Source organism: Myotis daubentonii, chromosome 6 (genome assembly GCF_963259705.1).
Source record: "Myotis daubentonii chromosome 6, mMyoDau2.1, whole genome shotgun sequence".
Lineage (NCBI taxonomy): Eukaryota > Metazoa > Chordata > Mammalia > Chiroptera > Vespertilionidae > Myotis > Myotis daubentonii.
In genome coordinates, this window is record NC_081845.1 from 3,939,043 (window position 1) to 3,956,237 (window position 17,195).

At 55.9% G+C, this 17,195-nt stretch overlaps 1 protein-coding gene across 1 annotated transcript; it reads right to left on the bottom strand.

Annotated features, from left to right (window-relative positions):
- Positions 1–9,604: 9,604 nt before the first annotated feature.
- Positions 9,605–10,582, bottom strand: MAS1 (MAS1 proto-oncogene, G protein-coupled receptor). Its single transcript, XM_059699580.1, has one exon. It carries the CDS (start codon positions 10,580–10,582, stop codon positions 9,605–9,607), a length of 978 nt encoding a protein of 325 aa, XP_059555563.1.
- Between the last annotated feature and the right edge of the window lie 6,613 nt (positions 10,583–17,195).

Consider the following 17,195-nt stretch of genomic DNA (forward strand, 5'->3'; position numbering starts at 1 on the left):
AGGAGTGTGATGAAATGGTGTGCCTTCCTGCTCCATCCTGCAGGGGATGGGACTCATCCCCTTGTCTAGGGTTTCCAAGCTGTAGATACTCCGCACCCATTCGCTACTCAGTAGCTGCCTAGGGTACCACAGGGACGGTTGTAGTATGCTCAGGCCACCCTTATTTTCCTTAGCAATGTCCCCAGAGTGCAAGAGAAGTGATGCTGGCTCGGATATGCCAGAGAGAAGCCATCGAGAACTGCCTTTAATAAAAAGGTATGGATGAGTAGGAGGCAACCTGGCATATGGAGTTCAGTACTACCCCTGGTTTCAGGCATCCGCTGGGGGTCTTGAAACATATCCCCTGCGGTAATGAGGGAGACTGTACTCTGTATGATTGACAGGTGCCATTATCGAATGACATGTCCAAACCCATGGCATTTACACCAAAACTGAACTGCTATGTAAACTATGGACTTTGGGTGACTATGCTATGCCAGTCGGTTCATCCGTTGTAACCAATGTATCCTCTGATGGGGGATATCGGGAGCAGGGGGTATTTGAGCCATCTCTGTACCTTCCCCCCAATTTCATTGGGAACCTAAAACTACCTTAAAAAACAAAGCCCTAGTCCTAACCGGTTTGGCTCAGTGGATAGAGCGTCGGCCTGCAGACTGAAGGGTCCCAGGTTCGATTCCGGTCAAGGGCATGTACCTTGGTTGCAGGCACATCCCCAGTGGGGAGTGTGCAGGAGGCAGCTGATCAATGTTCCTCTCTCATTGATGTTTCTAACTCTCTATCCCTCTCCCTTCCTCTCTGTGAAAAGTCAGTGGAATATATTTTTTAAAAATAAAGTCCTAAAATTTTTTGTCTTAACCAAACATTTACCCGTAATATTTCTAAATTTAAGGAGATTTAAAACAAACAAAACCCTCAGGTCTTTGCCCTGGAGGGTGTGGCTCAGTTGGTTGGTCATCATCCTGTGCACGGAAAGGTTGCAGGTTCGATTCCCAGTCAGGGCACATGCCCAGGTGTCAGGCTCGATTTCCACCAGTAGGGGGCGTGCAGGAGACAGCCGATCAATGTTTCACTCCCTCATCAATGTTTCTCTTTCTTCCTCTCCCTTCCTCTCTCTCTAAAGATCAATAAAAATATATATATTTTTAAACTCAGGTCTTTATTTGGTAGAAGGAGGCTGCACTTTTATATAATCTTCTCTGTTGCCAACATCCCATGTAAATTAACTTAAAGGTCAGAACTGTACATTAAAAATATGCTAAACCATGTTTTGGATCACTGAATGCACAGAAGGCAACTGCTTTCTGATCTTTCATTTGCCTTGTTATTCAGTAATGAATAAATACATTTAGAAGTATTCTTTTCCTCACAAAAATAGTATGCTAGAGGAATAGCTAATGGTCCTCATAAAAAGATGACAGACAGAACTAGTAAAATGCTATGTACAGCATTTTCAGCAGAAAACTGGAGATTAATTTATTTGGCTCATCAAGCTCTGCCTATCTCTGAAAGCCAAGGCAACGCCAAACTCCTGAGTTCTTAAATGTCAAAACCCGGTGATCAAATGTCTTGATGGCTACAATCTGTGTGAGGCTATTCTCTGTGGAAATGTATTTGCTTCTGACAAATATATTCCCCATAACACTGAGTGGTTGGGATTTTCTCTCTGTTGGGAGTCACCTAACACAAAACCAAGTCCCTGTGCGGGACCCCTGGCGGGGTGCACCCCGCGGGGGCGTGAAGACCAGAGGTAGCCGAAGCCTTTCGGCCTGCAGTTCAGCCTCCAATCAGCTCAGTTACCACTGGGTGACGGTAACGGAGCTCCACTCGCCGCCTCACGAGGTTGGCAGTGAACACCCTCCGGTGAGAGAACGTCCCCCAGAACTTCGCTTTCCTAATCTGGGCTCTACGCACCCCAGCGCCTTTGGGTTGCAACTCATGTCATGGGTTTCTTTGGAAGCCCATGCGTCTAGTTATCTGCATTTAAAAATATTCTTCTAAGAAGTCTGTAGGCGTTGCCAGACTGGCAAAGAGCTCCGGACACACATTTCTCACATACAATGTCCAGAACCCAGCCAACCATCCCCGGGCAGACCGAACAAAAAGGAAAAAGAGCGAAAATCGACGGCATTTCTGTAGCAGAATTAAAACAAAACAAAACCCCCGCTATCTGCAATAGCGACGAAACGAAAGGGTGCCCGAAATACATCTAGTAAAATGTGTGCAAGACCATTTCCCAGAAAATGATAAAACCTGTGTTAAAAGGTCCTAAGAAAAGACCTATAAGTGAAAAAAAAAGTTTCCTATTCGTGTGTAAACATATTTAATGTCATAAGGGCATAATTCTCCCCCAAAACTAGTCTATACAGTCTATTTTAAAAATGCGAAACAAAATTGCAACAAGATTTTCACACAGCCTGAGAAGACATTCTAAAATGTCCGTGGAATATCGATGTTTTAAAATGGTTAGTTCCTCAGAAGACCCCGAAACAGGCACACCCAGGGCTGCTGGGAAAGGGGTACGCTGGGAAGGTCCCCGGGGAACACTGGCGGTGCCACGGAGAACGTCCAGGAGTGTAAAGGGATGTGGGCAGAGCCTGGCAGCATGGGCTGTGTCACCCCAAATTAAGTGAGTGGGCGAGGGAACCCCATGAGACACCACGCTGTCTGCACAGCGATCGGGCGGGTGAGGTGACGAAGGGGAGACTCGCCGGGGAGATGGGGAGCTGCCCCGTGGAAAGCACTCACGGCGCTGGTGGGCCCTCTCCTCTGAGGCTCCAGGGGAGACTCCTTCCTGGTCTCCTACCTCCCGGTGGCTGCTGGCAAGTCTGGCGTTTCCTGGCTTGTAGACACATCGCCAATGTCCGCTGCTGCCTCACCGGCCGTGTAGTCACGTCTTCACGTGTCTGTCTTCCGGGACACCGGTCCTGGGATTGAGGGCTGGCCCCAACCCACCTCTTCCACAGCGTGTAGGGCTCACTAGGCCTACAACAAGATGCCCTTTCCCCCTCGGCCGGCTCACCGAGCCGCGTACGTAGACAGGTGGGCGGCCCAGGTGCTGTGCAGCCCGAACCGCTGCTCCCCACGGGCCTGCCGCACCTCCCACCTCGGAAAGCCCTGCTCTGGCTCCGGCAGCCCTGCTCCTAGCCCCTGCCCGAGAGAAATCCTGGCACAGCGTGCTCGGAGACGCGGACAGGAACACTCAACAGCAACGCTTCCCATCAAACAAACAAAAAACAAAAAACCTGGACACATTCCGGAGGCAAGAGAATCACCTGTGGGCTGTTAGCTCTGAGGGGTAAGGTTCAGGTGTGAAAAGAAACAAGCTACATGACACGCGACAGCGCAGGCGAAGCCCTCGACGTAACGCTGAGTGAAAAAACCAATTTGCAGCCTGTAAAACACGGACGGTCTCCCAGGGGGGCCCAGGGCCTCAGCCGGCCCAGCCACGTGGGGGTCGAGGTTTTATTCGTGGATGAAAAGGGACTGCAATGCAAAGTGAGAGAGAAGGAAACAGGTCAGATGGTGGGAAGGACGTTCTCCCTCTCGCAGGCAGTAACGTGCAGCTAGCGGTGAGTAACAAACAGGCCGCCCGTGAGCAAATGGTTTCACTCCCACCACCTGGGTCTCGTGAACTCTACTCGCTGATGGAGTCAGGACTGCCCCTTGCTGCTCATCAAACTTAAACCTATTCCAAGCACAGAACTAAGGGAACGGCTCTTTCCCGAACGCCATGCTTGACAGCACTAAGCATGAGCACACCCACTTGCAGTGCTGTTTTCAGGAAGAAAAGCCTTTCATTGTCCTCTGACAACTGCCATGCCACCCCCTGGCTTGAGGAGACTCTAGGAGCCCTTGTCACTAGACCATCCTGTCACTAGGAGACCATGGGCCTTTCTGCCAGTTTTCCTCCCAACTCTTCCCAGGAAATTCAATTTGGTTGGAATAAGCAATTTGTGTAATTTAACATTGAAATGAGAACCATGGCCCAGGAAGAAAGACTAAACAATATGACGCTGAAAAACAAACAAACAAAAACAATTTGCAGACGGCAACATAGACCACGACATAACTTACACAAAAGCACACAAGAATAAGCTGTGTGATAGGTAGCACACACGTGTGACATGGTACTAGCAAGAGCGTGATACAGAGAAAATGTGAGCAGTGGCCGGGCGGGTGTGAGGAGGTTAAACCATGGACAGCACAGCTGCTTCGAATTGGCTGGCGCCTGAGCAGGGCTCACAGAGGGGAAAGAGCTGCTTCCATATATATATACTCTTTTTATTGATTTCAGAGAGAGGAAGGGAGAGAGAGAGAAACATCAATGATGAAAAAGAATCACTGATCGGCTGCCTCCTACACGCCCCACACTGGGGATTCAGCCCACAACCCGGGCATGTGCCCCAACTGGGAACCGTACCATGACCTCCTGGTTCACAGGTCGATGCTCAACCACTGAGCCACCCGGCCGGGCTCAAGGGGGCCTTTTGAGCAGAGTATGGTCAGCCCTCGCCGGCTAGGCTCAGCGGATAGAATGTGGGTCCCGGGTTTGATTCCTGTCAAGGGCACATGCCTCGGTTGCAGGCTTGATCCCTGGCCCTGACCCGGGCGAGTGTGGGAGACGGCCAATCGATGTGTCTCTCTCACATTGATGTTTCTCTCTCTGTCTCCCCCCTCCCTCTACTCTCTCTAGAAAAGGAAAAAGAACAAGAGTACAGTCAGCCCCGTCATAGGCTGCAGAAGGTATGGGAAGAGCAGGGCCATTGGATGTGACGATGTGCAAGTCACTTGATCCCTAGCTGAGCCAATTTCAATGTGGCGGGAGGGTCGCAGTTCAGCTGGCGGGTGTGAAGGGGTGAGTCGTGGTGGGGAAAGCACAGACAGGAGTGGGGCCCTTTCCAGAAGAGAAGGGTGTCTGGGAGGGGGGCAGAGGGGGAGGGGCTGACCAGGGCTTTCTCACGGTTTGTGTTCAGATGGGAGCAACATGAGCCTGTGTCTGCGTGGCTCCCACCAGGCCAGCAGGTCAGGCCTGGGGCCGCAGCAGGAGCAGAACGTCGGTGCGCTCCGCTCCACCTCCCTCCGCTTCGGGGGTGCCTCCGGGTGCAGCGAGGGTGCTGGGAGGCTGAGGCCTGGGGGGTGGCCCGGCAGCCAGTGAGCGCCTCCCTGCAAGCTAACACCTGACCAAAGCCTGAGGGAAGAGGGGAGGGGAGCCGAGACTGGGAGTCCTCCCAGGAAAAGGAGCATTGAAGCTGAGAGCCCAGGAGGAGTGTACTTGGCATTTTCAAAGAATCACAAGAAGACAGGAGCAGTGAGAGGAGGGAGCCACACGGACCCTGGGGAACGGTGGAGGCGCCGAGTGTTAGACGGGGGCTGGGTTGTGTAGACCCTGGCGGTCCACTGTCAGGACTCAGTTTTTTCACTTTCTAAAACCCCACCGATGTGGTTGCTAATCCAGGAGAAGTAAGATTGTTGTCTGGGAGGCGGGCGGACAGGAAATTCTGGAAGAGGATTAAAGACCTCAGGCAGGAGAAAAGGAGGGAGCCGTGCGGATTGGGGTTCTCCCGGAAGGTGGGGAAGACCTGAGAGCTGTTACCTAATGACCTTGGGGTGTCTTTGCAGTGGCCTATGAAGCAGGACAGTGCGGAGAGGGGGACAGTGAGGGGAAAGGTGACCGAGTGTGAGGACGGGGAGTTTGGAAGAGGTGGGAGGAGGTTCAAGGGGGTGAGGGACCAGGGGGTGGGACCGTGACTCTGCAGGAGCCCCGACCTTCTGCTGGGAGAGGTCTCTGCTTGCTCAGGAGCCTGGTGTGGGGCGGAGGCGACTGGGCAGAAGGCGCGAGGGGAGAGCACTGGGGAGCAGAATCAAGGAGCCCAGGGAGAGTGATGGACCAGGGACACCGAGCTCTGCCTGCACAGGGACAGGGGTGGCGCCGCAGATACAGACGCAGGGGATCCCACGGGAGGGGCAAGAGGCCTCGGGTGCAGAACCCAGGGCAGAGGGAGGGAGAAAGTGGGTGATGGGAGGCAGGAGGTCCTGGTCAGACAGGAGGTGGGTGTGTGGGGTTTGCTTTCGGAAGCAGCTGGGCTGGAGTTGCAGTGAGGCTCGGAGCTCAGCTCGGAGAGGAGAGAAGCTGAGGGCCAGTGGAGCTGACGCAGAGAGAGGGGCGAGTAGGGCTGGTGGAGATAAGGAGTGAGAACAGCTGCCACGGCAAGACCGGGTGGTAATGACCAATGACTGTGGCTGTGGACCGATGCCTGGGAGCCATATTTCAAAGAACATGAAGCATGTGGGGCCCAAAGGCCAGTGATGGCCGCCTGGCAGCCACGGAGACGGCAGGGCCGGGGGGCAGGACCACGGGGCTCTCCAGGGGCCTTGGTGCAACCAGTCCCAGAGCTGAGAGGCTGGGCTTGCCCCACCCCTGCTCACCTGTCCTTGACCTGTCCTTGGCTGCCCTCAGGCCGGTCCTCGGCCTGGAGCTCCCTCCCCCTTTGACCTTTTGAAATCCTACTTCGTGCAACCAAAGGGCACCTCTATGAAACACCCCTTTTTACCACGAGATGCGGTTTCACCTCCCTCTGGACGGCCACGCAGCTTTGTGTATAAGAGTCTCGGACGTGGATTTGCGTGCAGCTAGCGCGGTCGGTGCCTGTGTGGTCCTCCCCCCCCGCCTGGGCCCGCCTGCTCCCCTTGGCCTGTTCACATCCTGGCGCTGGGCAGGGGGGGCCTCCATGAATATTTTAGCACGAATGCTACAGACCCTTCCCCTCGCCAAGGACAGGCACTAACTCCCAGCGCCCTCCGCCCCAGCCAGGCCCAGGGAATTCTCAGGATTGGCGCCCCCTCCCCTACCTCGACTTAGGCACGTTGTCTACATTCCCATAAACCATCTGGTCTCCTCTTCACCCATGCACATTCACTTGTCTTCCTATTTTAGTTTTACCTTACACTCTGCGTTGGGGGTGCATTTAGGTGAAGCGAGAGAGGACTGTGTCCTTACAGCCCTGCCAAACCCCGAATCCTACCTCTCTGCAAATCATGACTCTGTCAACAGTTTGAGGAATTTTAATATTCACGAACGCATTCCATGTTCCCACTTGGTGTGCAGAAGGGCAGTTCACGGGGGCTTCCCATGAGCCCGTCGCATCTTCCTCGGGTGAACACTCCTTGCTTCTAAGGGTCTTTCCTTCCTCTTCGAGCTGAGGCCGACCCCTCCCCACTGACGGCAGCGGGCACCTGGGAGGTGACGTAAACCGGGGACAGCCGCGGAGCCGCACTCTCTTCCTGCCCAAGGAGACGTTCTGTTTCCCATCAGAAACAAGATCATCCGAAATGTCACCGCTCCGCGCCCATCTGGGCTCCCGAAAGCAAGCTGCCTCGTGTCTGAATCAGATGTCACCCCCTGAAAAGCCGCCTGCACCAGGCAGGGGGGACGGGGCTGGCGTGTCGCCACCGGCAGAGCTGCCCCCACGCGTCCAGGGGACCGTTTCTTTCGAAAGGAAGAGGGTGGAGAGGAGACAGGTGGCGACAGAGAACCATCTCCTCACGGCTTCTCTGACCCTTTGGAGACAAAGTTATAACAGACACGAAGGGGCGTGGACCGTTCCTCCCACAGAGCCGCAGGAGCATTGCCACTGTCACGGGCGCCCGCCCGGAGGAGGAGCAGGAAAGTGACATAGTGATGTGGTCAGCCTACAGGCCAGGACGGGGTGTCCCAGCTGAAACCTGGGACATGCGGCTCAGGACACAGACAGGAGCCGCAGCAGGCGAGCAGGGGAACACTCAGACGAGAGGGGTCCTGCAAAGTGCCCTCTGAGACGTGGCCACGCGGTCAGCAGCCCCGGCCGCCCCTCCTTCCAGGGGTGACACAGACACGTGCGCCCGGAGGAGAGGAGAACTCTGCGGCCGTAAGTAAGTGACCCCTCCCCCTGCGGGAGCAGCTCCGGGAGCCCAGTCCCCTCGGTGACTCCGGAGCTAAGTCCCGATCGTGAAGATGCACGTCAAGCAAAGCAGGTAAAACAGCCTGCGTGACCCCCAGCATCCCACGGGGGAGGGTGCCACCAGCAACTTCTCAAACGGTGGCCGAAAGGTTTTTTTTGTTGTTTTTTTATCCTCAGCAGAGGATATTTTTCCATTATCGTTAGAGAGAGTGGAAGGGAGGGGGAGAGGCAGAGAGAGAGAAACATTGATGTGAGAGAGACACATCAATTGGTTGCCTCCTGGTCAGGCCCGGGGCCGGAGATCAAGCCTGCAACCGAGGTATGTGCCCTGGACCAGAATCAAACCCAGGACCCGCCAGTCCGCGGGCCGACGCCCCATCCACTGAACCAAACTGGCCAGGGCTGGCCAGCAGTTTTGTTCGTGGCCTGAAATGCTGCTGTCACGCATGGCGGCGTGGATCCTGTGACCACCACCTGGGGGCGTTGTCGATAGCAATCCTGCGCCCTGCGGAGCTCTCATGCTGCCGGCAGGAAGAAGACCTTCGTGAACCTACACTCAACACTCGAAAACATGTTACAGTGTTGGTACATGACAGAGCCACACGTGTGCTGCACAGAACAGAGGCGTGCATGTCTTCTTCCCCTGAAAGCGGTGAGGGGAGACTGACGTTTACGAGCATGACAGTGAGCAGGGGCTTTGCACACCCGTCTCCCCATGTCATCCTCTCCACAGCCCGGGGATACGGACGGTCACAGTCAAATATTTTATAACTGAGGCCGCAGGGCTGAGAGGTTAAGTCAAGTGCTGAGGTCACACGGGCAGCAAATGACAGACTCCACCTCACTCCAAAACCCAGTTCTCCCCACTCTGCTGCTCCACCTCCTCAAGTGCCAGCAAATCCTGTGTTACCTTTTCCTGCACACCCCTGCACACCCCATACACACCCCTGCACACCCCTGCACACCCCATACACACACCTGCACACCCCATACACACATCTCCACACACCTTCACACACCTTCACACACCTGCACACCACACACACACACCTCCACATGCCTGCACACACCTGCACACACCTGCACCCCCACACACACACCTTCACACACCTGCACACCCCTGCACACCCCATACACACACCTGCACACCCCATACACACATCTCCACACACCTTCACACACCTGCACACACCTGCACACCCCATACACACATCTCCACACACCTTCACACACCTGCACACACCTGCACCCCACACACACACACACCTCCACACACCTTCACACACCTGCACACACCTGCACACCCCACACACACACATCTCCACACCCCTGCGCACCCCTGCACACCCCTGCACACTCCTGTGCACTCCTGCACACCCCTGCACACCCCGACACACCCCTGCACATCCCTGCACACCTCCTGCTGGAGTGACCTGCGTGGTTCTTGGGAAGAGTGGAGGAGGGACCGAAAGAGGGATTTTGATTGGGACAGAAGTGACTGAGGTTCATGTGTAGGCGTTTCCAGAAGACACAGTCCAAGAGTACAGTCTCATGGTCAGTTAGCATCTCGTTCCTGGGGGCAGGGTGTCCTTCTGTATCATAGTCAGGAGCTGCTTCCGTTGTACGTCAAGCACAGAGACACACACCCTGCGCCCCACCGCGTGGGCTCAGACGACTGTCTCGGTGGTGTTGAGGTTGCTGCTGTCTTCCTGGCGCCTGGCCTGCGTTTCGTCCTTGAAAGCCCTGGTCAGGACCACCTTCAAGGACTCCTTGAACCGCTTCTTCCGGCTGCTGCCCACCAAGAAGTAAATGAAAGGGTTGGCGCTGCTGTTGATGGTGGAGAAGAGGACGGAGACGTCGTGGAGGCTCCCAAAGGTGGACCAGTACTCGTAGAACAGCAGGTAGAGGACTCGCATGGGCACGGCGAAGGTGAGGAAGATGGCGATGGTGACCGCGATGACCAGGTACAGCTTGGAGGAGTGGGACGCCCAGGTGTTCCTGCGGATCTTCACCACCAGGACGGCGCTGGACAGCACCATGAGGGGCGTGAAGACCAGGAAGCTCAGGATGGCGATGAAGATGATGACCGCCCTGCAGTGGCGTTGGGAGTAGCTCTGCCTCTCGCTGTCGATGCACAGGGCGTATTCCATGGCGGTCACCAGGCAGGACAGCGCCCACAGGAGGGCGCAGACGAGCGCCGACTGGTGCTTGGGGCGATGGCATCGGTACCAGATGGGGTACAGGACGGACAGGCACCGCTCCACGCTGATGGCCGTCAGCAGATAGAGGCCCGTGTTGTAGCCAAACAGGAACGTCACGGACAAGGTGACGATGGTGTAGTAGTAGCCCGATAGGAGCTCGTAACCTAAGGCGTAGTCGACGGTCAGGATGAAGATGCAGAACAGCAGGGAGATGTCCGCGATGGACAGGTGGGTGATGTAGACTGTGAAGGGGTTCCTTCGCATCCGGAAGCAGAGGAACCAGAGGAGAACCCCGTTTTCCACGAAGCCCAGCGGGGAGATGCTCATAATGACCCAGAGCACGGCGGGCAGTTCCTCCCGCACGTCCCTGGCGGAGGCGTTCCTGCCCGTCGAGGCATTCGTGGGGCTCTCGACCGCAAATGAGGTCACGTTGGACTCACCCATGGGGAGGCCTCAGGGGGGAGCTCTTCCGGGAATTTTCTGTAAATAAGTTAAAAAAAGAAAAAGGAAACGGATGAGTTGGGGTGAAAGGGAGAATTGCACATGGATCCGAGCCTTCGTGCTATAATCATACATGTAACCTTCATGCAAAAAGTGTTGAACAGATTGTACAACTCTGTTTCTAAGGGTGATAAAATTAGACATTTCACCAGGAGGGAGAACTGATTTAGTGACTATTTCCGAGCCCCCATAGCCTTTACTCCTGCATTGTTATGTGCTTGTGGTTCAGCGACAAAGGGCGCCGGCAAAGCCAGAGGGCCGGGCGCCTGGCGTCCACTTCCGGTCTGGCCCAAGCCTTCTGAATGGCGTTTGGAAAATCGTGTCATCTCCTGTGGCCCCATCTCCTGACCTGAGGAACCAAGTCAATCGCATTAAAATTCGATGACAGCATCCATGTTAGAGCAGTGCTGTTGTTGCCATTGTTTGAGGGCATGAAGTGCCATAAGCCACAGGCCAATGAGAGGGAACAGCTCGCTGAGTGATGGTCAGTCGTGGACCAATACAGTGGGGCCTTGACTTACGAGTGTCCCGACTAATGAGTTTTTCGAGATACAAGCCATCTCTCGGCCGATTTTTTGCTTTGAGTTGCGAGCTAAAATTCGGGTTACGGGCCAGCTTCAGATACCCCACCGCTAGTTGGCGCAGCGAACGTCACAGTGAACGCCACAACATCAGCCCAGCATCACGTGTCTCACTCGTTCACTTTAAGATTTGACATATGAGTAATCTGAGTTACGAGCTCCATCACGGAACAAATTAACCCCGTAAGTCAAGGCTCCACTGTATTGGGGCCTGTATTTTTAAAGGTGTGAACAGTTAGAAGGCACTTGTTCATGTGGTCTCAGTTCTGTGACACAGCGGGGCACCGACTCAGGCGAGGTGACTGTTGCAAACCAACACTGCAGGGGGCAGGGCCCGAGGGTCCTCACTCCGAGCCAGCCAGGCCGAGTCCAGGTCCCCACTTCTCCCCGAGAGCTGATCTCATTGGACCACCGGTCTCATCGGACCCCCTCACTGCACAGACCACCGAATGGAGCCAGAGAGCGTGTGAGGGAGGCCAGCATCCAGGACGAATGCGAGAAAGCCACGTAGCTGGGACTCCTCGCTCCTGAGCCCTCACACTCTGCCCGGGCCCCATCCTATTTTAAGAGCTTACCTTTTATAGCCTCTCTGCTACATGCTTTCCAATCTAGCTTCTAACGCTTCCTACTTAAGGAAGGGGGAATCATAGCCCCGATGTTATAGGGCCGTGGTCAGCAAACCGTGGCTTATGAGCCACATGTGGCTCTTTGGCTCCTTGAGTGTGGCTCTTCCACCAAATACGTGCGGGCGCGCACATACAGTGCGATTGAAACTTTGTGGCCCATACTCAGAAGTCGGTATTTTGTGGAAGAGCAGGTATTTTGTGGAAGAGCCACACTCAAGGGGCCAAAGAGCCGCATGTGGCTCGCGAGCCTTGGTTTGCCGAGCCGCAGTTTGCTGACCATTGTAATATAGGGGATTTCCCCACCCAAAGACTTGTTTAATTTCTCTTTTTTTACTATATTTTTATTGATTTCAGAGAGGAAGGGAGAGGGAGAGAGAGATGGAAACATCAATGATGAGAGAGAATCAGTGATCGGCCGCCTCCTGCACGCCCCACTCTGGGGATCGAGCCCGCAACCCGAGCATGTGCCCTGACCGGGAATCGAACCGTGACCTCCTAGTTCATAGGTTGACACTCAACCACTGAGCCATGCTGGTCGGGCACTCTCTCTCATCATTGATGTTTCTCTCTCTCTCTCTACCCCCGCCTCATTTCTTCTCTGAAATCAATAAAAATATAAGAATAAAGGGCTGGGTGTGAGAAGAGCCAGAGATGGAAAACACTTCACCAGTCGTCTCGTGGAAATGCCAAGCTGAGATACCACACCAGCCGCAGGCAAAGCAAGCACGGTGGTTTCCATGGGAGTGTAAGGATGTGAGCTTTGCGGAGCCCGAGTCCTGGCCAGCGTAGTGAAAAAGGCTGCTTGCTTTGACCTCTCACAAAAGTCAGAGGGACAGATGGGCCGTGGAGCTGATAGCAAAGCAAGGAGAGTGCAAGCAGGCAGGGATGGGGGTGGGGTTCCAGCTTCGCTGAGGTATAAAGCTTTATGCTGCGGAGTTTTCTTTTAGGGATCTAAGAAGCAGACATCTCTCTCTATGTTCCCATGCAGTTGGCCACCGTCTACGCATGGTCCTGGATGCCCAGTCCAACACATCACTCTAGGAAGAAGGAAGGAAGCATGGGAGGGAGGGAGGGAGGGAGGGAGGGAGGGAGGGCATAAGGAAGGAAGGAAAGAAGAAATGAAGGAAGGAAAAAGAGAAAAGCCAACAACACTAAGGTTCCAGGTGGGCCATCTGAAACCGTCTTGTTCCTAGGCAACCAGAAAGAGAGAACTGACTAGGCTGGACCTCCAGGTGCACAGCTCCAGGGAAAGGGCAAATCCTCGTATGTGTGTGTGTGTGTGTGTGTGTGTGTGTGTGCGCGCGCGCGCGCGCGCGCGCGGTAACTGAGCAAACAGAAACCCATGTGTGAGATGGAATTTCCATGGCAGGTAAGGGACCTGCCGGGAACGTGCAGGCAGGAACACCTGTCTGGCGTTGGACACCTCGCTGCCATCTTCCTGACACTTGAACCACCTGCACGGAGAAGTAGGGACTCCCCGCTCCCTCTGCCCCTCACAGCGCTCGGCTCACACAGCGGCTGTGTGTTTGTACCTGGGGATGCTTGGCGCTGCTGGGGATTTGGGTTGTCACAACTGAGAAGAGGGGGCTACTGGCATCTAGTGGGGCAGGGGCCGGGGGCCGCCATGCACGGAGTGGCCCCCACAAAAAGAGTGTCCGGGCAAGGCATCACCTACAGCGCCTCCGACGGTATTGATGTTCTCTGTGAACGGAGACGCGGAGATGAGCCGGACGACAGGATACGGAGAGGCAGAGGGCTGCCGCCCGCGCAGGCGAGTAGCAATGCCCCCAAAGCCCTCACGGCTTTTATTCGGGGAGCACAGCAAATAACCATGGGGCACAGCAAGTGACAATGATTAACAGGCATGCCTGTGAGGTCATCTGAGCTAAGTTACACATTTAACTATTAATTTCCTATGTTATGCAAAGACTCTTTCCACCTGCAGCAGTGCACCCTCCCTTGAACTTTCCATGCCCTCATGGACTATTTATCACCTCAAGGAAAGTTCTGCCTCTGAACAATAAGCCTTGTTTGCAAGACTTTGTTCTGACGTGGCCCGCTTGCAGGCTCCCGTCCTTTCCTGGCAGAACGTCCTCTTCTAGTTCACTTCTCCTTCCACATGTCCAGCTACAGTCAGCATCCTGCGCCTTCCCCAACTCCCCCCGCCCCCTGCCTGGGAAATATTGCCAAGATACTCACACCAACGATCAGGACTGAGCAGATGCCTTTTCATGGCCCCGGCCCCTGAGGGCGGCCCCCCGACTGTATAAGCCACAGAGGCTAGTGCCAACGGGGTGCCCACCACGGAGAGGAAAGGAAGCCAAGCCAGCTTGCCTCCCGCCATGCCCCACTGCTTCTAAGCCAGTGGCTTCCCCAGAAAAATCAGAAAGTCCTTGCCAGCCCCAGCTCCCGTATTTATACACGGATCCGAGAGCTCTTGCCACCAGACGAGTCAAAAAAAGAAAAAGCTAACAGAAGCTTCTACCCTGAAGTTGGAAAACTCTGTCTGGGGACAGTGAGCCCAGCAAAGAAGCACAAGTTTCCAAAACAAGGGCCGGAGGAGACCACGGTCCCTGCCAACACACACAGACGCGAACGCACCGGGAAAGCAGCGGCAGGAGCCGCCGGGCAACGGCTCTCTGCAGAGCGAGGCTCCTACTCCGGGGGTCAGGGCCGCTGAACAATGGAAAAGTGGGGTTCGACTCACTAGCTCCATGGGCTCAGGGAGGGCAGAGGCGGCAGCCGGGGGGCTGTCCCTTGGCATCCCGGGGCACCCCTGCCCCACCAGCCGGCAGGGGCTCCGGTGCCAGCATCTTCTCCAAGGATGGCTGCAGCCTCCCTTCGCTGAGGCATCAGAGGCTCCCGCGGCTGAGATGTGCCAGGCAGATGGTCCCACGCGTATCAGCAGGAGCCGCGTTCAAATACACGCAATTGAAAGTGTTCACGCTGATCCAGAGTGGGAGCAAGCCGGCGATCAGGGTAGGTGGTTGACCCCCTCGAACCACCAGGGCCAGGCGGGGCCAAGGAGAGAGGTGAGCCAGAGACAAGCCCTAGGGAGGGGCGGAGTCACAAGAGATTCAGGTTCCCGGCTCAGCCCGTGACTAGCCCCGGGATCCCCGCCGAGCGCTTTAAGCCTCAGTGTTGCCACCTGCAAAATGGAGTTGATCCTCTTACTACAGAAAGCAGCTGTGATTAAACGAGATGTATGTATACACCTGCACTGCGAGGGGCACGCTGCTCAATAATTAAGCATCCGTTCCCTTTCTACAACCCATTTTCAGAGTCGTGGGTGTAAATACGAAGCAACGGAGGAGAGGGAAAGCCTGGGAGTGGGCTCCGACGGGGAGGGACAGGGTGGGCAACACCCGGGTTGCGCGTCAGCCTGGCTGGGGGCCGCCTCTGGGAGCCGCAGCCTCTCACCCACGCTGTCCAGTTGCTCTCCCCCTGGCCTGTCCCCCTTCTCCACAGGCCCCCCGCAGGAGAACCGGGACGTGTGACAGCCGAGCCCCGGAGAGGCCCACCCCGCCCTCGTCTGCGAAAGTCTCCCTCACTGTGTCAAGGAGCGCCCGGCCCCTGGGACCCGGCACATCCAAACAGCCTGAGAAGGCAACTCCGGATTCTGTGGGAAAGAGACTTGGGGACCGAACATGCAGCTTTTCTCGGGCTGTTTCCTAAGCAGCGAGCCCCAGGGCCAGCAGACCGGGCCTGCGGGAGGGGGAGGGGAGGCAGGGGCGTCCCCTAAAGGCCTCCCACAGGCAAGACACGGTGAGAGTCGGGCACCTGCCCAACAGGCAGGGGCTAAGCAGCCAACCAAAGGGTCAGGTGGCCGCCGTCGGGGAAGCGCGAGCGGTCGGTCTTTACCTGGTTCGGATGCTCCGAGGGAGGGAGAGGGAGAGGCCAGCTCCTGAGGGTCAGACACGGAGCCGGGAGCCGGGACCATCTGCACCCTGCAGGGCAGAGGAAGGAGCACCCGTGGCAAGGGGACCAGACACGCAGAAGGAAGGGTGACGAAGGAGAGGGAACAGGCTGGCAGAGACGGTTCCAAAGTCAGCGGCGGAGGGGGAGCCCCGAGGGACAGAGGAATGGCGGAGACGGGTGGGTGGCAGGCTCCTCCGCTCGCACGTGCTGTTCTCCGCAGCCCAGGGACCGTCCAGATAGTACGAATGTTTCGCCCTGTGCCTCCGGGGGCCGTGACACCCTGAGCGGAGTGGCCGACGGGAAGCAAGACGCCAACGTCACTGTTTAAGTCAACAGGACCCGGGGCCTCACCAGTTTGCTTTTCCCAGCTCCGACCAGAACTCAGAAGCCCGTGCGCCTGGCGGAGAACAAGCCGTCCGATTCGGAAACTGATAACGGCCCGAGGTGACCGAGGAAGGAGCAGCGGGAAGCCGGCGTGGCGGGTGGTGGGGGCGTGCGGCCAGGTGGGTGGTGGTGAGTCGGGCGCTCGGAAGGGACGGGCTCTCTTCCTCCAGAGAGAGTGGGTGGCAGGAGTTGCCAATTGTTTTGTGACTAATTGGCACCAACTAACAAAAGCAGAAATTACTGCAGATGGAGCTGGAGCTTCATTTGTGGTGGATGCTGATTTCCATTTAGAGAAACTACAGTAACTCCCTGTAAAAATAAAACCACTTGCATTAAGCCACAAATAGGTTGTCTATTTCTGCACCGGGCTGTCTGCGAGCAGTGCCCTCCTTCAGGGAGGTGAGGAGAGTTTGGGCGGCGGGGGTGGGGGGGGGGGCAGAGGCACAGAGCCAGCGGAGCCTGGGGAGGTGATGTCTGTGAGCCCCGAAGTCGAGCGTGGAAGGAAGTTCACCTCCACAAGTCAAGTCACCCCTTTGCAGTTTCCTAGAGAAGCAGCATCCCTCTTCCTCCCTCAAACAACAGGTAAACAGGGGAGGAGCCTGGGGAAGGACCTTACGGGGCAAGGAAGAAGGAAGTTTCGTAACCAGAGGCCATGGCATGGGCTCATAAGTAGTAGAGTCCATAGTGATGGAGCCCACGGTGATAGAGCCCACAGTGATGGAGCCCACAGTGATAGAGCCCACAGTGATGGATCCCATAGTGATGGAGCCCACAGTGATAGAGCCCACAGTGATGGATCCCATAGTGATGGAGCCCACAGTGATAGAGCCCACAGTGATGGATCCCATGGTGATGGAGCCCACAGTGATGGAGCCCATAGTGGTGGAGCCCACAGTGACAGAGCCCATAGTGATGGAGCCCATAGTGATAGAGCCCACAGTGATGGGACCACAGTGATGAGGCCCACAGTGATGAAACCCATAGTGATGGAACCCATAGTGATGGAGCCCATAGTGGTGGAGCCCATAGTGGTGGAGCCCACAGTGA

Bases quoted from the DNA above. Each gene is read 5' to 3' on its own strand.
- MAS1 (XM_059699580.1), bottom strand. From the start codon at position 10,582: ATGGGTGAGTCCAACGTGACCTCATTTGCGGTCGAGAGCCCCACGAAT.